The sequence below is a fragment of the Botryllus schlosseri genome, chromosome 9 (genome assembly GCF_051294905.1).
Source record: "Botryllus schlosseri isolate E-star chromosome 9, Bs_hap1, whole genome shotgun sequence".
NCBI lineage: Eukaryota > Metazoa > Chordata > Ascidiacea > Stolidobranchia > Styelidae > Botryllus > Botryllus schlosseri.
The window spans coordinates 25,782,784-25,807,917 of record NC_137244.1 but is presented as its reverse complement, the minus strand read 5'-3'; the positions used below and the strand labels follow the sequence as shown (position 1 = coordinate 25,807,917).

Below are 25,134 nucleotides of genomic sequence, written 5' to 3'. Positions count from 1 at the left end.
TTGAAACCCGAGAAAGAGGACAGTTTTTACAAGTGATGTCAACTGACATTGCAACGGGAGATTTTTACGGAAAATGGTTATCGGTCGTGAGTTGACTGAAAAAATGTAAAAGGTCATTTTCCCGGGCCATTGCCTGAAAACCGGTTTCCATCATCATCATCATTGGTTTATTAGCAATTTTATCAGTTCAATACACCACAAAAAATGCGATACAATGAATAGACAGGAAGATGTCGAAGCGACTTGGATTTGTCAATGGAATCGGACACCCACCTTGGCCTAGGCGTAGTAAAGAGGAGGCATGCACACTGAATGAAAGTAAAAAATACAGTATAGAAAAAGAAAGCGACAAGAAATAGGGCGGCATGTCATGGGAAGCGAGATCGATAGGTCAGTCGTGGTCCGGTAATCTTGAGGATGGACTGTATTCCACTGCTAAATTTCGCTGGGATGACCCTTTTTTAGTCAACCTTCGCGTAAATTTTATAGAATGCCGGTTTTGACGTATCTTTTCTGCCGATATCACCAATTTTAGATGTCTCTTTGTCATCGCCTAACACTCACGACAATGGAGACGATGATTGGTGAAAAAAAAGGACATTTTGGCGTCCTCGAATGACATTTCGGATTATATTATTATATATAGCTCAGTGGAACAAGCCCTCTTAAAAGAGGACATATGGTAACCCTAATATATAGGCTATGCCAGAGTAGAACAGTGTTCTTCGACCTTTTTTGGTTTGGTTTTGTTATGACGAGCTCATGCACCCCTGCAGTTAGGGCTCTTCAAAAATGACTTTTTTTCTCAAATCGTACTGGCTACTTGATAAAATTGTTAGGTTACCTAATTTAAGCCTACACACAAAATTTGGTTCAATTCCAGCCAGTAACCGCTTTGCTACAGGAGAAGAAAGTTTCTATTTATTATATAAAAATAAATGAAAAAAAATTTGAAAATTTTCTGTTCTCCCCATTAAAGTGTTAGGCTGTCTATAGAAACGATGCTCACCAAATTTGGTTCAATTCCAACCAGTGGAAGCAGAGTTATTGCCGTCGAAAAATTCCGAGTTGAATAAAATAGTATTTACGGTGACCAATTCTTTGTTTATTTATTATAGTTGTGCCCACCGTAAATACTATTTTAGTCAAATCCAAATTTTTCGACTGCAATAACTCCGCTTCCACTGGTTGGAATTGAACCAAATTTGGTGAGCATCGTTTCTATAGACAACCTAACACTTTCATGGGGTGAACAGAAAATTTTCAAATTTTTTATTATTTATTTTCATATACTAAATAGAAACTTACTTCTCCTGTAGCAAAGCGGTTACTGGCTGGAATTGAACCAAATTTTGTGTGTAGGCTTAAATTAGCTAACCTAACAATTTTATCAAGTAGCCAGTACGATTTGAGAAAAAAAGTCATTTTTGAAGAGCCCTACCCTGCACCTATCACCCTTGCACCGTGTTCACTCACGGTATCTGCGGATTGTACGCATGTATATAAATATACATATTTTATATGTTACGATGTACTTGGGTCCAATTGCTATCCTCTGGGCACAATATCATACTGACAACAACGGAAGTCGGCCTTCGTTAGTGTTGCTATATCTTCTGTTTATTTTTGCTTTAGTTTCCTTACTCGTTGTTGTTCTGCTACTTCAATTCAATTTAATTTACTACTAATAATTTCAGTATCAGTATCAGTTTATTATAATTTTCATCATTTCAAAACACAACAAAGCTGCGATACAATGAAAAGATAGGAAGGTATATTGAATTCACGCGGCCCGCGGCATCTACGAAATTTGAAATGTGGGCCGCGAATCGTTTTGAGTTGGCGACCCCTGTCTAGCCTATCTTAGCAAGCGAGAAGTAGATACTGTTGGCTACGATTACCATGCGTCCTCCTTTTTGACAGTTTGTTCTCCTTCTTAGCCTAAAATGCCCCAAAAGACCGCGAAACACGTAAAATTTCGACCTAAAAGATAGACGATGGTTTACGCGGGGGTCAAATCTGAAAAAATACCTCTTTTTAGTCAACACAACAAGATTCCCTGTAGATGTCTCAAAATTATCTGTTTTTAATTTCGGTAAACTATCTTTTATGGTTTGATAAAAGTGTCCTTCTTTCCCGATTCCATGATATGCTAACCGGTGGGAATAAAGACTCGATACTGAATCGCTCATTGATATAAGACAATTGTCTGTTGTTTGCGTGACTCGAAAACATGGACTCTCACTACGCAACTCCAATGACAACAATTGATACTTGACTCGGATTAAAGTACTCCAATCGCTGTGCCCAGCCCTATGCTGTTATTGCTTTGCGCCAGTAGGCTAATGAAATTCGACAGCAACATATGAGCAATTGACCATTGTGTTTGTAATCCCTGAATACTGTACAGTAGGCCTATTCAGAAAACGCTAAAAGGGCACCGCCTTAAGGGTGTGAAGACACAATCTTTTCGCTGCGAGTGTAACACTAAAAACTGTTGTTGACAATCCATAATTCACATTTCGCCATCGGTGGATTTCAGCCTACGTGAGATGAATATTTCGATGCCAACAGGCGGACGATATCAGTTTAACATAAAAAATAACCAGCAACAAGATCACAAGGGGCAGATCGATTTTGATGGCCTAAGTCAAGCATCTGTTATCTGTCGAGTGTGATTGTCAAGTACATTTTCTGACCATGCGTTAAAGCAACTGTTCAATCGCGGCCGCCAACGCAGCGCCAAACTTTGTAATGCCGTGATAGCGTAAACAGAAAATGTCGTCGGTTCACGCGAGATCTGTGCCCGATCAGGAAAGTCGTGTGAACACTCCAGAAACATTGAGACGACGGTAAGTACCTGTCTTCACTTGTAATTAGATTCTTGCCTTTGTTTTCTGAACTTGTAGAGTTGTAGTTTTAGAGCAGCGAAAGTAGACCTCTCGGTGCAGATGCGTGTGGTCAAAGCAATGTTACCATAACCTTTGTAAAGGCTATGATGTCGCAATGTTACAATCAGGCTCGTACGAGCTACTAATCTAGTTAAGAGACGGTCAACCGAACGACTAGTTTTTGAGTAGTTTTAGTTCTCGTTGCGGATTTTGAAAAGTGACTAGTCATTCTAGTTCTACTTGCGCATTTAAGAAAAAATAGTTGCAGAATAACTAGAAAACATGCGTCGTCGTTTGGCGTGGATCGTGATACCGCGGTATTCTATTTTGCGATGTTCTTGATGCCATTGCTAGCTCAGTCATCACTATACTATCAGTGGCGTAGTCAGGGGTGGATTTTGGCGGTCGAAAACTCGGGCATTTTAAACTTGTACTGATATTCATGTGGAAAGTCGATCCGATAAAATATAAATATATATAAACATAAAATAAATAAAACAAAGAAAACCGTTACGCCGACAACGCTACGTCTGATACGGACTTGAGAAGTTGTTCCGGACTTGAATCTATAGTTAGTTGTGCTTTAGTTACGGCATTAGTTCTTGTTCTAAAAGTGAGTAATTCTATTTCTAGTTCTAGTTCTAGTTGCGTATTTTGCAAATCCAGTAGTTTGTACAAGTCTCACAACAACCCTGGTATTTTGCCTAAAAGATATTATGTCTGACGAATTAGATAACGATGCCCAGATGGCTACCAGTCCTATTCCTTTACAAGTATTCCGGGTGTCGTCCACATCCAAAAAGAATAAGATCAGATATGCTGAGAAGAGGCCAAGCGTTGTATACAAAACAAGCCGTGGATATCCTCACAGGCTGCCAAGTCTGCATCATAACAACTTTTGTCTGGCTAGCGATGATGTAATGCCCGAGACGCCACAATCAGCGCTGTTGAGGCGTATCGAAAATTCAACATTTGTAACGGATCCATTTGATGTGTCCGGGATCCGACGCAGTTATTTGAGATTGCCGATGATTTTACCACTGCCGACTTTCGAAAATCGTAGAAATATCGAAAACGATTTTCATAGCCATTTTATTGACGATCAGATGGACGTGGATGCTGGAAACGGTCATTTTAACGTGTCCAGGAAAGATTTGGAAGTACAATCTCTGCCTGAAAACTTGCTGCGCGAACGCTCAGAATGTACACTCTATGATTCTGAGAAACATCAGTCCTTCCAATCGTCTCCACCAACGAAAATACATCACCATTCACAACCTCCAGAACAAGTTCACACGTCGTCCGTTCCTAACTCATCGTGTTCTGTGATTTGCAGAGCAACGCCTCTCCCGGGAAACGCCCAGACCTCGAAATCTATCGCGAGCACGCATATCGTGGGAGATCTCGGAGCATTTACCACCAATATCTTGAGGTGAGCTAAATCGGACAACTGTGATCATGACCATTGAGCACGCACCATATTTAAGTAATTTCCGAAAATGTATTCGGTTACTTTCACCTAGGCTTACCATATTTTGGAAATTAAAAAAAAAAGACTCTTTTGCAGAAATTTGCACCTTGCCAAACCGGAGTAAAATTCTCAAAAACCGGTTAATTTTTCCCACTTTGTGTTCGGTTGACTAAATGAAAATGAAAAAAGGATCATCTTTTCGGCTCAGAGCTCAAAATACCCTTTTTCTCTCCACATTGCCAGGTGGATGACTAAAAAAAAGGTCATCTTTTCGCTCAGAGCTAAAATCACCGTTTTTCACTCCGAAATACCCGCCGGAGCTTCACTTCTGTGCTAATATGCGGCATATCACTCGCAATTTGCTCTAAATCTGCCTAAATTTTCAAAAAAGAGGACAAAATCTCAAAAAAGAGGACAAAAGGGCATTGGGACGCAACAATGCTTTTTGGACCTTTTTTCTTGAGCTACTCTCTCGTTTCGCCAGACAGCATTGTTGCGTCATGAGCTGCTGTCTCGTTTCGCCAGACAGCATTGTTGCGTCCCAATGCCAATCTCCATAACAATGAAAAATTCGAGGCTGATTGTGGGAGTTCCAGGTCCACGGTCGGAATAAAATTTATATTTTCGTAATCAGTGCAGAGTCAGTTTTCGATTGATACCCGTTTTACCAAATTTAATGCTCGGCAAGCCGGTCAAAAATGACCGTCAAATTGCCTGTAGCCAAATGGAAATCGTGACGTGATACAATTTCACTGAGCCGTGAGATTTGCTTGTGTCGACACCATATAGCATCGAATTTTGCGAGTTGATGAACTGTATCGCTTCGAAGTATCAAAAGTTGTTCACAAATATTTTTCCAATAGTCTCCCTCCTGTGTTTGATGACTTTTTCATACCTGCTAAACATATCCATTCCCATTACACGAGATCTTCGTCTAAAGGAAACGTCTACTTACCCCAACCCAATAGCAACCTAACTAAGAGATCTATCGACTACTCGGGACCTATCATCTGGAATGCATTACCATCACATATCCGTGAATTGCCTTATAATAGATTCAAAAAAGCCCTACTTGATCACCTCTTGTCGTTACACTAACACTGTTGCCCTACCTCGCCCAGACATTGCTTCATTGATCATTTGCTACCATTGTTTGATTTTTTTTTCTATTTTCCTTTCGTAACTAAACATTTTTTTACAGCCAGACTGTTCTGAGTCAAGTGTACCTGTTTGATGCTGGTGTGATCAGACTAGATGACCTTCACGGTCTTATCGATCATTCCTATCTAATACCGAATACTGTGCACGCATATTTTCTGTACCACCATCACTGCCGTTTGTTATGTATTTTGGTTCGATGAAAATAAAGACTCTCTCTCTCTCTCTATAGGACACTATGGTTTCACTATAGAAATGGGTGACCGCAAAACAATGGCCATAACAATGACCCGTTGCGACCCTCCGATTGTTCGAACAATGCCGATATTTCAGACTTGGAGGACGGATTGTAGGTGGATCAGTACCTGATCATATTTTAATCTATGTTTTCGGAATCGGTCCAACAGTAGCTTTCGATCAAGACCAGATTCCATAATTTCTGCGCTCGGGAAGATAGCTTTTCGATTGCCAGAAATCCTACAGTCGCTTATGCAAAACAATTCTCCACTCCAGCCTCGGCGAAGATGAACGAAGCTGCAAAATCGGTCGTTGCCGTTCCATGTTTAATTTCTATAGTTTCACTCATAAACGCACGAGGCACGATCGTAACATATCCTATACCTTCTTTCCACTTTTGAACATCAAAAATATAAAAAGCAAGTAGCTTTGCCTGAAATACTGATAAAGTACGCAGTGAATGCCCAAAGATTATTTTTCGTCTGTAGTGTAAACCTATATGCTAGGGTTGCCGTACGTCCGGAATTACACTGTTTAAACTGCGTCCGGGGGGAAATGCTGAAATGTGCTTAAATGTCCGGAATTTTGAAGGCCTGCGAGGGGAGCTGATTTTTTTCGTAGATCAACATAAACAATAGCTAATTTTTGGGAAGATTTATGCTACTTGAAATTTTTCCTCGCGCGGTGCGCGATTTAGTGTCACATATATTGGTTTTAATATGGGTAGCACTAGCTATACCCATGTCCTCGCAAAGAAATACAATAAAAATACCTTCTGCCAAACACACGGCCGGTGGGCCAGACAATTTCATCCGGCCCATGAAGGAAGATGTCTGTTGCAGACCAAATGAGAATACCGACCCTAGCAATCACCAGAGTTCAAATTCGTGATTGATGACCATAATAGTCTAGTCTAGTTAATTTGTGGCCTATGTTAAAACGATCCACTCCTGTATACCATCGATAGGCAAAGCATTGCCAGTGTGACGTCATATGTGTTTGTACCTCATTTTCAAACCCGCTAGCCCTAAACGATGCCGAAGATGATTTTATATCCGTTTTCCAGATACTACGACAATCCAGACTTCAGCGACATCATACTGGTTGTCGGTGAACATCGTTTCTACGCTCACAAGTTTGCGCTGTCGTCTCAAAGCGATGTGTTTCGGGACATGTTCGTCGTAAGCGATCGTTGCGTTGGATGTCCAGATTTTCAAAAGGTATACGAATATACGAAGCTATTTATATTCTTGAATAGCTGGTTCGTGGTACAGAACTTCAAGACAGCAGCTTTCAATACAACATCTATTGTAGTAAAACATTTATTAGACCCGAATATTTTTCGGGGACATCTTTTCAATAGTTATCGTTTAAATCCCGTTAGTGTGCCGATAACTATGTTATTGATTTGCACGGTTGGCAAACACAGATTCTCTCTCTCTCAGGAATTGGAGGTGAACGAATCGAAGGAGTGCGAAGCCGTTTTCCCTCAATTTCTGCGCTTCTTCTACTGTGGGAAGATATCTCTAAGCAGCGATACAGCATTGCAGCTCCTAGTTCTAGCTTCAAAATACCGCATCGAGTCGCTTCGATCGGCTTGCGATTCGTTCATCGCGGCTATGGTGGAAGATGGCGACTTGTCAAGTGCCATACGATGGCTGAAGTACGCCTCTAAATATAACTTGAGAGTGAGTGACCAGTAAATAGTCATCAACATAACTTTGAGATTCCTAGCTTAGCTGCCGATATGTTGGGTTACGATTGTATGCGGCTGCTTACATTTTAATTTTTCTTTAATTCGATGACTTGAAAGATTTCAGTGGATCTGGAATGAATTTTTTCTTCGTAATGTACTCAATAACCAGTGGAGTGATACTCGTGAGCCGCGGTCCACATGTGCCCCGCAAAGCAATATTAAGCAACCCGTGCGAAGAGTAGTAAAACTTTTAATTTTTAGCCTTTTCAAATTAGATTAAAATAAGAAATATAGCCACAGTTTTTTACAAGTTGGATTAGGATTAGAATTAATGAATTCGCAAAATCTTTGAAATCGAAAAAAAAATCCTAATTAGAAAGAAGTAGTCTGCAAAAAAATCAAGTTAAGTTCATATCAATCATAGTTGATTATCATAAGCGCGAGAATGGCAAATTCCTGTACAGCAGGCTTGGCTCATTCCGCACTACACTGTCATCGTGTAGCATTTTCAGAAAAACCAGATGTTAGATTACAATTAAAATGACTGCATAGTACCTTTTTAAGAATTGGATTAAAATTATATTAACGGCATTTCGCTCTAATTAGTCTAATTATACAACTTGCATTAACTATAATTGTCCAAGTCTGCTGTATGTGGTTCGCATCATCCCCAGATACAACTTAAACTTTTAATTGTGTCACAAATTTCATACTCATATTGAAACAAACCCGATGATGCTATACCATTTTTTTTTTAATTCTCTTCTAATAGTTGCTGACGATTACTTCTGACAAGTGTCAACCGAAAATATCGTTTATTTCAATATGAATATACGCTTCGATTGTAGGCCTATATTGAAATTCTATATCTCCAAGAAGCCATTCAAATTTCATACATTTCAATATGAAGACCTTCTTGGAGGTACACAACTTCAGTATACAATATGAATATATGAACACCTTCTTGGAGGTAGAGAACTTCAATATACAATTGAGTAGTATATTCATATTGAAATGAATATACTATTCAATTGAATATGAATATACTATTAAATTTCATACTATTCAGGACCTGGCAAGCAGGTGCGTAGACGGCGCCATAGCCGATAACATGGAAGATCTGGTCGAATCTCCACAGTGGCTGTCTCTTCCTAGCGAATGTGTAGAGGAAATTCTGAAGAGCTCTTACCTTTTGGTGCCCGACGAATTTTATCTCTACGACGCGATGCAAAGGTGGCTCATGAACAGAAGAAAATCGACTTCGGACGAAGTTGTCCGAGAGGATTTAATCCGGGTAAATTATTCTGGACTTCGTTATTGACAATATACACGTCTGTACTCAAGCTTGACTTCATGATCGAATGGTTGTTTTTATACTACCTGACGTACGCTATGGTAAGAGGTGGTGAGTAATGAAGTACGTCTACTTTTTAGAAGTACTCAAGTAGATTTTGTTTCCTAGTAGTTATAAATTTTGACTATACTTCTACTGCTACTTCACAGTCTCCATTTTTTATGGCAGAAATAGGACTAGGATACTATTTACTTGGGAATTACTACTTCTACATGTATTTAAGTATAAAGTTATGACGTTCTACATCTTCTTAAGTATCATCTATTAGTACAGTGGTTCCCAACGTGGGCGATTTGGCGGTGTAGGGGGGCGAAAATGACGAAGGGGGCGATAGGGGGCGGAAATGGACAAAGGGGGCGAAAATAGCGAAGGGGGCGATGGCGCGTTAACCGGCTATATTGGAGCCAAGACGGAGAAATGACCTTTATTTTAGTCAACCCGAAAATTTAGCTGCAAAAGTGTAAAAGTTCAACATCGAGCCGAAAAGTTGATCTTTTTTTTCGTCAACCAGCCGTTGATTACAGTTTGAATGCTCATTATTCGGTTCACAAAATCTGGGGGGCGATGATCGGTGTGGAGCTTGAAAAGGGGGCGATGAGTCGAAAAAGGTTGGGAACCACTGTATTAGTACATTGACCACCTCCGGATGTGGTGTCTATTGTCTATCTGTCAAAGTCGAATCAAGTCTAACATCTTATGGAATATTTTGGTGCAAAGTTTACTTGAAAAATATTGTCACGCAATCGATGAGGTTGCCATTATTCAATAGATTTCAAAGACCACTCCTAGTCGTTTCGACACCTTCCTATCATTTCATTGCATCGCATTCTTGTGGTCTTTGAAAAAGGATAAATAATTAACAATAACCTAAAATCAGCAATTGTTTATCGTGGCTTAATACGCAAAATTACAGTTTCTACCGGAACTGCGTTTCTCGCAAATGCACAGCAATCAGTTGCTCGCCGTTGAGGAATCTCCGTTGTGCGTCCAATACCGACCTATCTTGCGAAATTACCTTGGAGATGCATACAGGTTGGTCGGACAATTAAAAATGCTTTGTATCGAAGTGTTGAGCTTGAAGGTAGTAGCCTTGTAAGCCCTGTAATTACACACCGCTTGAAATTTCCCATAAAGATATCAGATCCTGGCGAAACAATGTTCCGACTTTCGCGACCCGATGTATCTTCCACGAGATTACACCGATAAGCAAAGGTGCGTTAACATACATTTCCACCCGACACGGAACAAGCGTGCGGCACCGTCAGCGTTTTATGGGAACGGGAGATGGGAAATACAGCCACGGAGATACTACGACACGGTGAACATCGTCATCATTTTGAAGGTGATATTACTTGAGATGAGTTTTTGGCAGGTTGTAGTTGGGGCTTGGAGCATATACTGCGTCTGCGGGTGGGGATTATAACGCGTTTGGTCGTTGCCTATAGTTCAAACCAGATTTGCACAACTAGATAGCATGCGGCTTCTATTTTGTTGCAGCGACTAAAAAAACACTCTTTGAGTTGTGCGCCACAACTTCCTATACATACGAGAAAATTTTGTGGTACCAAACTCTACGTGTTGTCAAACTATAGTGCTTGCACATCTGGCGACGGCATCCACCTCACGTATTCCGAAATTTGGCAACCAAATGCGCCAATTGGCATCACTGGCGAGCCCTCACCTTGAATAAACAACAGTGTTCATGTTCCTGCACTCGGGTGTGTTGATATGTGGTTGTCTGTTATCCCGAATCTTATTCGAACAATAACTCATACGACGAGGCTGCAATATGAAATCAGTATATTATACAGCAGAATAACTTTAAGACAGGCGACACGATCCAGAGTGCAGTTAAACGAAAGACCAGTAAATGACAGAACACAGGGTATGAAAATACAACGCAAGGCACACGAGGAAATAATGATTGGCGCTTATTACTATAGTCCTATACAAAATAGAGTGAAACGATACCAACGTAAATACACGAACATAACAGTCCTCCCCTGTAAGTTAAAAGGGTACAAGGTGATTCACGTTGGCCGATAGAAACCAGTTTGTTTTCTATTTCTAACGGGACAACGTCTACCCGACGTACGAGCAGGACTAGCTCCAGGACGTTGTGCCCTATTACTAACCAATGGTTGCTCAACTTGTGGTTGCCGAGGCTGAGCAACTTCTTGTGTGGCTGTATTATTGCCAGCTGAAATCAAGCGTGGTTGGAGTTGGTTTTTGTGCCTCCAATACCCATGATCTGTTTTTATAACGTACACAACACGTCCCAGTATTTCCGTCACCACGCCAGCAACCCACTTTGGTCCGCGTCGGTAACTGCGAGCGTAAACCGAGGAACCAATCTCGAAATGAGTGACTGATTGTCTAGGCGTAACGGGTTTCGATTTATCGAAGGGCGAGCACAAACTTAACAAATTGCGCGGCTGCCGACCATGTAAAATATCAGCAGGCGTTTTCCAGTCTATGCCCGGGTGCGGTGCACATCGGTACGTAGCGATAAGTGTTTGGAGGGCGAATATGAGATCCTTTCCCCTGTCGCAATTTTTTATCAATCCTGCTTTTAAAGTCTGGACGAAACGCTCCGCTTCCACGTTCGAGGCAGGGTGAAAAGACGGTGATACGATATGGCTGATTGCCAAATTCGAACAAAACGTATCGAATTCATTCGATGTGAATTGCGGCCCGCCATCCGTGACAATTGTTATGGGCTAGCCTTCGATAGAAAAGACTTCCCTCAAAGCGTTGACTACACACAAGTTTGGGGTAGAACTGACATTCATTACTTTAACGAAAGGATATTTCGAATGCGCATCGACGATGACAAGAAACATCCTATTTCATATTGGACCTGCGAAGTCCAAGTGAATCCGTTCAAAGCTTTCAGAAGTTTTGGGCCATTCGCGATACTGACGATCAGGCGCTTTCATTACCTTACGGCAAGCGTCGCAACTCTTAACGAGATTTTCAATGTCGCGATTAATGGAAGGCCATGCGATGTAACGTCGAGCCATCTGCTTCATTTTCGCGACACCCCAATGTCCTTCGTGCAACAACGATAAGACTCGCGCTCGAAGTGACTGCGGAATTCCTACGCGCTGAAAACCATCAATATTGAGCATATGACTATGTCTTCGTGCAGAGAAAGCGAATGTTTGCGAGTCGAAAACCACGAAAAATCATCTATGTGCGTCTTTGGATTCCAGTTACCATGAGTGACAGATAATTTCACTAGTTCCATGGTTTTGTCTTTCAGCGTCGCGTCGCGAATTTCATTGCGAGTTAACGGTAAGCCATCGAATGCCGCGTTTTCACGAGTTTCCAGTTCGTCAAACTCAGGGTCTGGACCCTTTGGTAGGCGTGATAAACCGTCCGCGTTTCCGTGCTGATTGGTCGGTTTATAGCGAATATCGTATTGATAAGCCATGAGCGTTAGTGCCCATCGCTGTAAGCATTGCGCTGTAATCACGGGAATTTTCTTATCCGGCGAGAAAATAGCTAAAAGCGGTTTGTGGTCCGTTACAAGCGTAAAATTTCTACCATTCAAGAATTGACGAAATTTAGTGACTCCGTAAATGATTGACAGAGCTTCCTTCTCGATTTGAGAGTAGGATTTTTGCGAATCGGAAAGCGTTTTCGATGCGTGCTGCGCGATCGGTCTCTCTTCGCCATTGTGCTCGATTGAGAGAACAGCGCCGATTCCGAATTGAGAAGCATCCGTTGACAAAATTAGATGCTTGTTTACATCATAATGAGCTAGCTGCGTAGCGTCGATTTCGTCGTTTTAGAGCAGCGGTTCTCAACCTTCTTTTGACACGCGCCCCCCTTGGCGATGGTTAAAAAAATCGCGCCTCCCTGACCCTCCCCCCCCCCCCCCATACATTTATCGTCATGTCAAAAAGAGCACATCATCTAATACAGAGGTGGGCAACCTTCCTGCTAATCATGGCCGCATGTCGAATACTTATGTACCCGAAGGCCGCTTTCCAGGGCATAGCCGCAATGAACGATCTGGACGCAAAATGCCTATGGTAAACTGACCATATCCATTCCCGGTGGAGTCCGGACTATTCTACTTTTCACAACGGCATATTGTACGCACCGGAATCGCGAGTGGCAGTGTTATGAATAGTTGATGGGAGTGCATATTGTCGCGCGGAGCGCGAAGAAAATCTCAAGATTAAATCTCTCGAAAATTCGGAAGTGAATTCGTAATTGCAATTTGCATGTCTACGGCTGCCAACACATACTAATGGAATGAGGCGTCGACGGCCGCACAAATTCCCTTCTACGGCCGCATGCGGCCGTACGGGCTGCCCCCTGATATAATAGTATACATAAGGTATATATTACGCCAATTTTGAATCCGCATTACAGTTGTTTAGTGTTTTACATTGCTGACAAACTTCCCCAAACTTGTTTGAAAAGAACAATAAAACATTGAAAAGGACATCAATTAATTTCAAGGTAGGCTGCACTGAGACTAATCCTGATGCTGGTAGTGACTACAGAGAGCACGGCGTCGTTCTGTCCTGCCATGCTAAATTTGATCAGTTTTGGAAATGAATTAAATTGTGTTGATTTATAGCCAAATTGAGGGCGAAACCGGGCAACCTATATTGCATCTAAGTCTGTCTTAGGCAGTGCAGTTCGCCATCTATCAACAACAGCTACCTATCGCACAGAGATTTAGGCTACTGCCAAAGCTATAAAGTAATGAATGACTTGCACGTAGGAATTTCTCTAAATCTTCAAAGAATATCAAAAATTTGCTCAAATGAAGTTCAAGTCAGCCTATACTCCGTTGAGCGCGACTGCTGGAGTTTGAGTTTGTCAAGCTTTCTATTAATTCATATCTTCAGAATGGTTGTGAAACACATGTTTAGTCACAATTTATACAGACAATGACAAAATTGACAAAAATTTCTCGCGCCCCCCTGAGAGCTTCCCGCGCCCCCCAGGTTGAGAACCCCTGTTTTAGAGAATGCGAAAAGCTGCGTCACAGTCCGTATTCCAAATGAATTCCGCGTCTTTTTGAAGAAGACGGTATACCGGAGCGGCTTTATTCGTAAAATTAGGAATAAACGCGCGATAATAATTGACTTTGCCCAGGAATGCTTGTATAGCTGGCGAACATCCTGAGGTTTAGGCAACTGTTTGATTGCTTCAACGGATTTGTCAGACGGGCGTTTGCCGTCCTTGTCAATTATGTGACCAAGATACTCGATACTACTTTTGAAAAATTTACATTTAGCGAAGTTGACGGTGAAACCATATTCGGTGAGGCGCTCAAAGAGTAGCGATAGGTTGCGAAAATGATCGCGTTCATCAATGCCAGTAACGATTATGTCATCGATATTAGCAACACCGGGTAAGCCGGCGATCATGGCATCAATACAGCGTTGAAAATTTGCGGGACTAGATGCGACTCCGAAACACCTGCGTTGATAACGGAATAGACCGAATTGCGTGTTGACGACACACAAATTATTCGCATCGTCATCATCTAATTCTAGCTGAAAATAAGCATCGGCAAGATCAATTTTCGTGAAAATACAACCACCCTGTAACTTGTGAAGGTTTTCACCCAAGGAGGGCAGGGGATGTTGATCTATCTGAATTTGTTGATTCAATGCTTTGAAGTCACCACAAATGCGTACTGATCCAATAGATTTAGTGACGGCAACAATTGGTGCTGCCCAATCACTGTAATTGATTGGTTCGAGAATACCTTGATTGACTAATCTATCCAATTCGGTTTGAACAGCGATTTGCCTTGCGAAAAGGCAAAGGACGTGGCTTGTTAGATACGGGCTTGGCATTAGGTTTCAAGTGAATTGTCACCTTTGTCTTGGTGTATCGTCCTAATACATCAGAGAAAACAGGAGGGAAATTTGGACTGAAAAGATACCAATTTGTCGTTCGAATCACAAATGTCAATAGTATTACACGATTGCGATTTGACCATCTGCGAGGAAATTGCATCCAAAGCAGACGTTCCCTTAGCGGTCATGGAGAAAGCATCGCTCCAATCGAGACCAAAAATGTTTTGCCCGCGGTGTTCGTCCAGAACAACCACTTTTAGGCCAACTCGGAACTTCGGAATCCACCTGCACGGATACAGCGCAAATACCTTTCACTTTCATTGGCTTGTCGCCGTACGCTATGAAAGAGCAATGGTATGCTGAGAGTTTCGGAGAGCCCGAAGTTTTGTACCCAGTCAATCCCACCATGGCGGAGGGTGCACCAGTGTCCCACTGTGTCGGCAACGGAATGCCGTTGATGCTGGAGTTGATCCAGAGCTGGTTTCCTGCGCGTCGATATCGTTGATCGATGTCGAAGGAGAGGAACGGCACTGAGCAGAAATTGACGGATGTGACCTGTTGCGTGATACTAGATTTTTTAGACATGCACACAGGTTTGATATGACCTTTACGACCACATTTCAGGCATACTGCATGTCGATATTGACAGTCTTTTCTCTGGTGATCGATGAAACAGCGGCTGCAGGATTTCAGTCTTTCCGGGAAGTTACCTTGGATGAATTTGGAAGGTTTTCTCCCCTTCTGAAAACTTCTCGTCATTTTGTTGACGATGGAAGTGTCTTTGCCGTTACTCTCGCCCTGGATAACCCTATCAGTTTCCAGCGTTCTCACGTATGTAGCGGCTACTTTGAGAACGTCGTCAAGGGATGGATTGGTTTGTGTTAGACAATGCCGTCTCACATCCGCGTGCGGCGTTTCTTTACTGATGAGATCGCGCATTAGCTCATCGACGTAGCTTTGATCACAGCCTTCTCTTGAGCATGTGAAGTTGCAATCCTTGGAGATTCCGCGTAGAGTAGCGATCCAATCGGCGTACGACTGTCCCGGCTGCATTTTGCAATTGTAAAATTCGTACCTGGCTTCTTGCACATGAACTGAGTCCTTGAAGTGTGTAGACAACTTCTCAGTCAACGCGTCGAAGGATTGTGCACTGACATCAGCAGCACCAAACAAATTACGTAGGAGCGAGTAGGTTTCGGGTCCAACCCATGAGAGTAAACACGCTCTTTTTTTCTCCATGTTGGAAATGCCGTAAATTGCTAGGTGATGGTTGAATCTTTGCAGATATTGATCCCATTTCTCCTTTGATTTGATGAACGAATCAAACTTGGGAGTGGTAGCTTCAGATGTTGACGCACCGGGATTCAATCTCTGCGTTGATTGCGCCATTTCTTCTTTGTGCTGATTTTTTTGCTGGTCCAGCCCAGCCATCACTTTCGCCATTGCTTCGCCATGCTGTGCGCGTTGTTCCGCCATCATTTCCTGCTGCTTCTCTAGAAGCTTTAAAATACCCGATTCCATGATATATATTCGTCGCAGAAATAACTATGAATCCGACTTCTGACACCAATTGTTATGTTTTTGATCTTATTCGAACAATAACTCATACGACGAAGTTGCAATATGAAATCAGTATATTATACAGCAGAATAACTTTAAGACAGGCGACACGATCCAGAGTGCGTTAAACGAAAGACCAGTAAATGACAGAACATAGGGTATAAATACAACGCAAGGCACACGAGGAAATAATGATTGACGCTAATTACTAGTCCTATACAAAAGAGAACAAAACGATACCAACGTAAATACACGAACATAACACCTTCCTTACAAACAAATCTTGACTCGCTGCGCTCACTACAACGATATATATTGTGTGGCAAAGTTAAAATCTAGCTCTAGAGCAAGCGCTGTCTCTAGAACGTTATGCTAAGCGCGCAAATAACGGTCACGGTGTTAACCGGTATTACAATTTTAGTTTAACATGGAGACTAGTATATGACAGTGGGTAGCAATGGATGGCAGTTATTGCTAGGGCAAGTTTTTGTTGCAGTCAAATCAGTGGAAAGCTGCATTTATTTTTTCACAAAAGTTGCACTAAAAAGTTGCTTGAAGTTATTAGGGTATGTGATACTCGAATCCGTCCGTATCCAAGGCACTGTAGTAAGACTAAGTGTTGGCGACTTCAACAAAATCAATAGCCAAAAGAGTGACCCATAGTGAAAATATAATTTTCGGCGGTCTTAGCCTGAATGTACGTCGAATCAGAAAGGACCTCAAATTTTAACGACAGTGAAATAATCAAGCGATCTATTTACATGTAGCGTCTAATATTTCCAGTAAAAAGTTGGTTGTATGAAAAATCGAATAAAGCTACAAAAAGTTGCGTAAAAACTGGAGGAAAGTTGCAAAAAGTTGCAATATAAGATTCCTCCTATCACCTTAAAACACCGTACTACATATTTTCTGAGTATTTAGGAAGCTGCCGCAAGTTGCAAAAGTTGCAAAAACTTGCCCCAGTTATAACAGTTACATAAACGCAGATTGTATTCGTTAATTCGTTACACAATATACAGGACAGGGACAGTTTAATCACCCATCCGTCATGCGGCTGCTTCATTTTTATTTAACCAACAAAACATCGATTTTTATTGGGTAATAAAAAACAGAACCTCTGCAACATCTATGCAGGGTTGTAACCAAGTCGCAATGCTCCGAGTCACAAGTCAATCTCACTTTTGTAGTTTTGACTCGAGTCAAGTCGAGTCATTTTCAATTCACCACCGAGTCAAGTCCGAGTCCAAGTCACCGAGCAGAGGGTCAAGTCCGAGTCATGGTATTATGACTCGAGTCGAGTCGGAGTCATTGTGTTTACTGCCCAGTTTATAGTTAAAGGCTTGTTAAATCCACTTTTTGTAACTCTGTTTGGTGATATCGAATGGTTTTCATTTATGATATGCTAATTTTCGTCATTTTTAGCAGTTTCTGGACGCAATTTCAAGTACCAGTACCAATAGACGAAATCCCAATAGTGTGATTAATTTACTATTCCTCGAAATTACTATGAAACGTCGGTCTTGGCCGTCTGAGTCTCGAGTCGTACGACTTGGTTCGAGTCATGCGCAATGACTCGAGTCCAAGTCGAGTCAATACACAAATTGACTCGAGTCGAGTCGAGTCATTTCCGTATTTTGAGAAAATGACTCGAGTCAAGTCGAGTCATCTGAAAAACGTGACTCGAGTCGGACTCGAGTCGAGTCATGACTCGAGTCATTACAACCCTGCATCTATGTTTGCTAAATGCAAATTAGCACTCACATCATTATTACGATTTGTATAATATTCAAAGTATATTTATAGCTACTAGTGTGACAATGCATAGCAGTAGATGGCAGTATCAGTGAGGTGCACCTGACGGTTTGTTGTATAGGCTACCCATCACACGAAGACTGTGTTTCTTACTGTACTCGTGACGCTTATTAAAATTATCTTTAAAATATTCATAGATCAGTTACTGGTTTACTTTCGGGCAACAGGAGGAGACAAGACAAATATGGAAACTCCGGGTATTATGTTATCTGGAGGAACTCAAATATTTCATGGCCCTGTTACGATAAACATCTACAAAAGGTCTACAAAAGATAGAGTCTCGGATGGGTGTGATTACAATAGACCTGTAAAGAGAGCAAAGTCAGCGGATTTCTATGCGCACGCTAAATACACGGATAAATTTTATCAGATCTCAAATTACCCAAAGGGTCGGGTTCTAATTGTCAACAACGAGTTCAAGGATGAGCATGATGAGCGCCAAGGGTCAGGCAAAGACGTATTCGATATGCGTCACCTATGGAGTAATATGGGTTGCGGTGTAACGGTCGAGAATGATCTTTCTGCTTCGAAATTGCTCGAGCGAGTTCAAGAATTCGCCACTCATCAAGAAGGGTCCGATTTCTGCGTCGTCATAATCATGTCGCACGGCAGGGAAGACGACCTGATAGTAGGGAGCGAAAGGGGTGAAGTAGAGGTCCGCAGTGTAGTGGAACTCATCAAATCGAGCAAAAGTTTGGAAGGGAAACCAAAACTCATCTTCTTTCAAATGTGTCGGGGTAGCAACGCGCAAAAAATGCATTTGGACGGTGAAGGATTCGATACGGATGAGAGTTCGTGGATAAACCAAATGCTCTGTGATCTACTTCCAAACGGAAAAGTATTTGGATCGGAGCAACCAGAGGCTGATGCCACAGCCGAACAATACGTTGGGCCAACGCCGGACGTGATGCTGGCTTTCTCCACGCAGCCGGGGTGCGTGTCTTTTCGCGACCCTACTGAAGGATCTTGGTTTATTCAAAGCATTAGGAAAGTGTTTGCCGATAAAGCGGCAAAACACGATGTAGAAACCTTAATGAGGGTGGTGAAGAATGATCTTAGAAAGAAAGAAGTATACATGCCAGGAACAGATTACGACAAGGCCGTGGTGACCATGGACGGTCGCTCTAGCTTTGGGAAGAAACGATTGATGTTATTCCCTGGATTTCCGAAGCCGCAAAAAGAATAACTTTCGGACACCGGGATCAAACAATATACTAACCTCATATAGCTCACATGCGATAATTTCGATTAATGACCCCTGCAAATTTACGACTTGAGCATTATGGCGTCTTTAATTTTCACCATCACACTACGTAGGCCTATATAGAGACTGTAGGTATGTTCCTTATTCTAGCTAGAGTCATTGCACCGATATTAATCCAAACTAAGTAGCAAAACTTGTCAGTGTCACGAGGATCATTATGTGATTGCCGTTCTTTTACCAATAAAACTTGAAGGATTTTGGTGCCGGTACCGTAAATCCCAATATCATTACATTGAGTTCCCTTCCATATGTAATAGGGAAGACCGGATACAATTGTAACAATTTTGGTATTTTCTAACATTACGTGTTTTTCTCACGGAAATTTCACTTCCAAAGTTTTATAAAAAGAAGCCAGCAACTCGATAGTTGATATAAAAACTAAATTGGAACTCATTGAGTTCAACTTAACACTTTGACTGCCAACAATCCTAAATATAGGATTTTACTCAATCCCATAAACTGCCAGCGATCCTATATTTAGGATATTTTTGAAATGAGTACAGTAAAGTCCGGAATTGGTTTTATCCCCGGATTACGGCGTTATCCGAGGCTACTGAATAGGCTTGTTGTCATAAACCCCCATTTTCGTTGCCGGGAGTATTTTTTTAAAATCACATTTGCATACAATAGGTCAACCTTTTTTTGGTTTGACCACTAGGTGGCTTTTCATAAAATGAGCAGCAAAAAAATTGAATTATTTTCATAATTCCTTGATGTTGAAAAAAAATTTTTTTTTCATAAGTTGCGCAAGGTTTGCACTTATCAGCACGCCCGATTCCATCCAAATATCCAACTAGTCGAAAATTCATTGTTCGCTGGCGTTTACTGGCAATTTCCATAATAGGCCTTGGCAGCTAAAGTGTTAATCAATAATCAATCGTGGAAATTTTAGGTCGCTCAAATCGCCGCTCAAATGTTACAATCGCGCGTACCCAGGGGCAATTGTACCGCCCATGCGGGGCAATTAGAACAGTGTTATTTATAACTAAAAACAAACGAAATGAACAACAAAAACGGGAGCAGAAATTGTAATATTGCAATAAACTGAAGAACGAACGCTTCCAGCTACGCACAATCGCATTTCGGCATAGTCACTCTTCGTGCCTTCTTCATGAGCTAAAAGTGTACTATGTACAAGAAACACATTCATTCCATCACCTCCCTACTCATATTCGGCCTCTTCCACCAAGGTGTTGTTGATCAGCGTGCATAATGGGTTGGGCATTCGGTCACCTGCGAAAGTGCGAAACCGACCTGGCTAACTATCTTGGTTGAATGGGCCGATGATAGTGTAGCAAAACGAGGAGACAACATTGTGTGGCGTCAAAGCTAATGGCATTCTTCTGTTTTGTACAAAATTAAAATAAATAGTTCACACCAAATGTCAAAATGTAAGTGGGCCATGCTCAAAGTCAAGGGATGAGGATTCAGTCATGGGCAAGTTCCTAAATAACTATTGAAGGTCGTCACTTCAAAAGTCTATCAACATGAGTAAGAGTGGTAAAATCGTGGAAATAACCGAACCCTAAGATTCACATCACCACTTTGGTATGGCCGTTCCGACAGTTGATCATGTAAATATTCTCGCGACTCGAAATGTATTGGAATTGCTCAAACTCACCAGACCATTATATCTTCACGAGGTGACGTATATTTTCCACCACGGGTCCCGTTTGTAATGCGGGGCTCTGATTGCAAACATAGGACGACTATTCAGAGCAGTCGTTCATGCGCCTGGTCATATCAAAATGGAATGTCTCGGCTAACATGCATGTATATCCCTAAATCTAGCCTAACTGTTATCACTGTCCAAGTCATAGCCTATTACGAGCAACAAAGCGACTAAACTTCGTTCAAAACGTGACTATCGAGCTACGATGGCAAAATCTGCACAGAGTGCACAAGTGAGTTTTAAGGCTGATATGCCAATCAATCGACAGATTATATTTTCATCTGCCCAAGACACTCACACACTATACAAAACGATATACAAGACACTCAATGCGATGTAATGAAAAGATATGGGATGCCGAACGACCAACCATTTGGGGTCTCTTGAGCTGGCATCCACCTCGACGTAGTGCCTGATGTGACAATCTTCTTCGAGCGAGATAGTGTAATGGTGATGCTCTCGATAGGTAGGTCGTGGGTACAATCCCCGGCCGCGTCAGACCAAAGACTTGAAAACTGGTATCCGCGGCTATTCAGCTAGGCGCTCATCATCCATGGATAGCATGGAGGAGACGATACGGTAGTGCAGACTAGGTGACCTTGCTTAAAGGTCGTATCGCATCTCCATCGTCAAAGCATCTCGATGCAGGCGTAAATAAATCTGATCTCTCTCTGTCTCTGTCTCTCTCTCTCTCTCTCTCTCTCTCTCTCTCTCTCTCTCTCTCTCTCTCTCTCTCTCTCTCTCTCTCTCTCTCTCTCTCTCTCTCTCTCTCTCTCTCTCTCTCTCTCTCTCTCTCTCTATCTATCTATCTATCTATCTATCTATCTATCTCTATCTCTCTATCTCTCTATCCCTCTCTCTCTCTCTATCTCTATCTCTATCTCTATCTCTCGGACCGCCTACTTGGATTACGTCGACGCTCATCCCTACGCTATCTCCCCCACAGGCTCACATGTATTTGACCATTTCTCGTCTTACAGGGATAAATAAAATCGTACATTGACGTAAGCACCCCGAACAGCAGCCACCTGGCGCACACTTGGCTACTATAACAAACCGGTATACGCATTATAACAATTTTATGGATGATCAATGAGTTAGACCAGGGGTTCCCAACGTGGGTGATATCGCCCTCATGTAGGTGATTTTGAGAAAGAAGGGGGCGAAAATATCAGAGTGGCGACTGCGGGGCGATGGGGGGGGCAAAAATGTTTGAGCATCCGGTGAGATATATTTAATTAACACGATCAAAAAATGCACGTGAACACGGCTTATACTACATGTGACGCGAAGCAAACGGTCAACTCGACAGAAAGTAAACGCGGAAACTAGTTTTCCGAGCAACTACCGCAACCTCGGGAAATGGTCTTTTTTTAGTAAATTCACCTGCGATCAGATTTAGGTGAATAAATCTCCCGATAATAAGTCCTCTTTTTCGGATCCGTAAATATGGGGGGCGAAAATTTGTGTCGAGATTGATAAGGGGGCGATTAGTCGAATAAGGTTGAAAACCACCGAGTTAGACGCAAAACTCTTGCAGTACGCTATGCAGCCTATACTAGGTATGACTAAAGTTTATATATGTTTATAGAAACCGCTTGATGAAGATGTTAAAGTGTGCATTTCAATTCTGATATACAAGAGAAACAGCGATATTCTTATGAGGCTGAGAAGGAAGCCATGCGTTCTGCGACCAGTCGACATGACGCCTGCGCCAACAATGATTCAAGGCGGTCGTCAGAGTAATGCGCCAAATGCTAGACACGAAAACAGACGGTATGGCCCTTCAGCTACATGTATATCAAAACTACCTTGACTAGTCGTGTGTGGAACTCTAGAATTATCAACATCTATCCCGAGCAACGAACAGATGTGTTCCTAGACTAAGCTATATATTGCTCCTGTAGGGCTAATCGGAAGAAATTTGATCATCATTGCTTAAATGACACTCTCTGCTTTTGCATGGTAGGCCTATACTATACTTTCACAAGTCCAGTCGCGATAATTTCAATATATAGTTAATCCCGACTAATTCACATCACGTCCGTGGTGCCCGCTGTTCAATTCCATAACATTATATAGTTCTATCATCAATTTATGAAGGGTTTGCTCTTAATCCAAATTTGTAATTGCGATATTTCATAAACTATTGAGTAGGGCTCTTCAAAAATGACTTTTTTTCTCAAATCGTTCTGGCTACTGGATAAAATTGTTAGGTTACCTAATTTAAGCCTACACACAAAATTTGGTTCAATTCCAGCCAGTAACCGCTTTGCTATAGGAGAAGAAAGTTTCTATTTATTATATAAAAATAAATAATAATAAATTTGAAAATTTTCTGTACACCCCATGAAAGTGTTAGGCTGTCTATAGAAACGATGCTCACCAAATTTGGTTCGATTCCAACCAGTGGAAGCGGAGTTATTGCCGTCGAAAAATTTGGATTTGAATAAAATAGTATTTACGGTGAGCACAATTATAATAAATAAACAAAGAATCGGTTACCGTAAATACTATTTTATTCAAATCCAGATTTTTCGACGGCAATAACTCCGCTTCCACTGGTTGGAATCGAACCAAATTTGGTGAGCATCGTTTCTAATCGCTTCTCAAAAATTGCTGCCTGCGTTGTTGCCTACATTACTTTCTCTACTAAGTAAATTTCAGTCAATTAAAATGATTCCTTCGGGGCTATGGTAATATATGCTCCCTCGCTGGCTCTCTCAAACTTACACACTTATCCGAAACAGACGTTTTTGAAGCTTTTCGAGATCCAGAGCCAATATATGTAATATTGTAATTCACAGGTCAAATTCGACATTGGAAAGTGGGTCGGATGGAAAGAATTTCCACGGAACTGGACTTCGGCAGCACAAGACTCCTCACGGACCTATTAATCATTTGAGAGGGCCGCATAACGGACAGGAGTATTATGCTATCGACAATATTGTAAGCGACGCGGACTTTCAGACTGCATCAAGTCAAGCGGGTCCAAGCGGCATCAAGTTTGGTGTGATTATACGAACGTGGTCTGTGGCCGAGGATAATTTTAGACTGGTGAAATGATGTGATTTCGTCTATTGTTGAGAAAATATACTTATTATATGCTTCTATATATTTTATGAATTGTTGCTATGATGTAATCTCATTGGTGTTGGCATCCTTCGTGGCCGTCATTTGCATTCTAAAATAAATGCATATCACGGATATCTAGTTTTAGGTATCGCCGATGTATATTTGTATATGTATAGAGAGCTTCTCCCCAACATGGAGTCATTTTTACGACCGACACACCGGCTAAAGTTCGTTCCTTTCCTTGACGAATCGCACCACTCGATGCGCCATACGGCTATTTCATTTTCCTTATTTAGTGTGTCTTTGAAGAAGTGACGAGAGCTGCGTTACCGACGTGAACAACGGAAGCGGCTTTGGGTCAGGTGAATATAATCATCATCATCATCATTGGTTTATTAGCAATTTTATCAGTTCAATACACCACAAAAAATGCGATACAATGAATAGACAGGAAGATGTCGAAGCGACTTGGATTTGTCAATGGAATCGGACACCCACCTTGGCCTAGGCGTGGTAAAGAGGAGGCATGCACACTGAATGAAAGTAAAGAATACAGTATAGAAAAAGAAAGCGACAAGAAATAGGGCGGCATGTCATGGGAAGCGAGATCGATAGGTCAGTCGTGGTCCGGTAATCTTGAGGATGGACTGTATTTATTTAGTAGTAATTGCTTGTATTTCGACTTGAATGTGGACATGCTCGTCGACTGTCGGATGGCCGGCGGGATACTGTTCCACACATCAGGTCCGGCATATTTGATGGAGCGATGATCTTTTCGGTCGATCATATGATATTTGGACGACGTGGACGCGCGTGTGTTGTACTTGTGCGCTTTTGATTCAGAGGTAAAGAAGTCATTGAAATATTCGGGGCAACGACCGCAGTGAAACTGATACATAAACTTGGCGATTTCTAGTTTCCGCATATCTTCTATGTTTAGGACGCCGAATCTCTTCAGCAGCGACTATATCATAGACAAACAGACAGGGAGAGTAAGAACGGACTGTCAGATTTATTCATAAAAAGAAAAATTATCGAGACGACAGATTTTGCATACTCGGAAAGGGTCGCTCACACTTTCATTTGTGTGCCTTGGAGTCGACTTTTATC

The 25,134-nt window shown here is 41.8% G+C and overlaps 2 protein-coding genes and 1 long non-coding RNA gene across 4 annotated transcripts in view; 2 read left to right on the top strand and 1 right to left on the bottom strand.

Annotated features, from left to right (window-relative positions):
- Nucleotides 1–2,509: 2,509 nt before the first annotated feature.
- On the top strand, nucleotides 2,510–24,158 carry LOC145445785 (BTB/POZ domain-containing protein 17-like). Of its 2 annotated transcripts, XM_080323925.1 has the most exons (9): nucleotides 2,515–2,852; nucleotides 4,228–4,323; nucleotides 6,824–6,977; nucleotides 7,203–7,445; nucleotides 8,523–8,747; nucleotides 9,721–9,839; nucleotides 9,942–10,149; nucleotides 22,541–22,725; nucleotides 23,757–24,158. In XM_080323925.1, the coding sequence occupies exons 1-9, from the start codon at nucleotides 2,779–2,781 to the stop codon at nucleotides 24,013–24,015; spliced, it is 1,563 nt and encodes a 520-aa protein (XP_080180051.1). In that variant the 5' UTR covers nucleotides 2,515–2,778; the 3' UTR covers nucleotides 24,016–24,158. The 2 variants fall into 2 exon arrangements, with proteins under 2 accessions (XP_080180052.1, XP_080180051.1); XM_080323926.1 differs by lacking the exon at nucleotides 22,541–22,725 and having other exon boundaries at nucleotides 2,510–2,852; nucleotides 23,757–24,068.
- On the top strand, nucleotides 18,043–19,504 carry LOC145445794 (putative inactive caspase B). The gene has a single exon (XM_080323936.1). The coding sequence runs from the start codon at nucleotides 18,198–18,200 to the stop codon at nucleotides 19,197–19,199; it is 1,002 nt and encodes a 333-aa protein (XP_080180062.1). The 5' UTR covers nucleotides 18,043–18,197; the 3' UTR covers nucleotides 19,200–19,504.
- The window catches only part of LOC145445808 (uncharacterized), a 59,235-nt gene continuing 54,098 nt past the window's right edge, over nucleotides 19,998–25,134 (bottom strand). Inside the window, exon 2 of the long non-coding RNA XR_013917121.1 lies at nucleotides 19,998–20,131. This is a non-coding gene — a long non-coding RNA (uncharacterized LOC145445808). The remainder of the gene's footprint in view (nucleotides 20,132–25,134) is intronic.

Bases quoted from the DNA above. Each gene is read 5' to 3' on its own strand.
- LOC145445794 (XM_080323936.1), top strand. From the start codon at position 18,198: ATGGAAACTCCGGGTATTATGTTATCTGGAGGAACTCAAATATTTCAT.
- LOC145445785 (XM_080323925.1), top strand. From the start codon at position 2,779: ATGTCGTCGGTTCACGCGAGATCTGTGCCCGATCAGGAAAGTCGTGTG. The intron at 4,324-6,823 runs GTGAGCTAAATC...TCCGTTTTCCAG, and splicing joins TTTACCACCAATATCTTGAG to ATACTACGACAATCCAGACT. The intron at 22,726-23,756 runs GTATGGCCCTTC...TGTAATTCACAG, and splicing joins GCTAGACACGAAAACAGACG to GTCAAATTCGACATTGGAAA.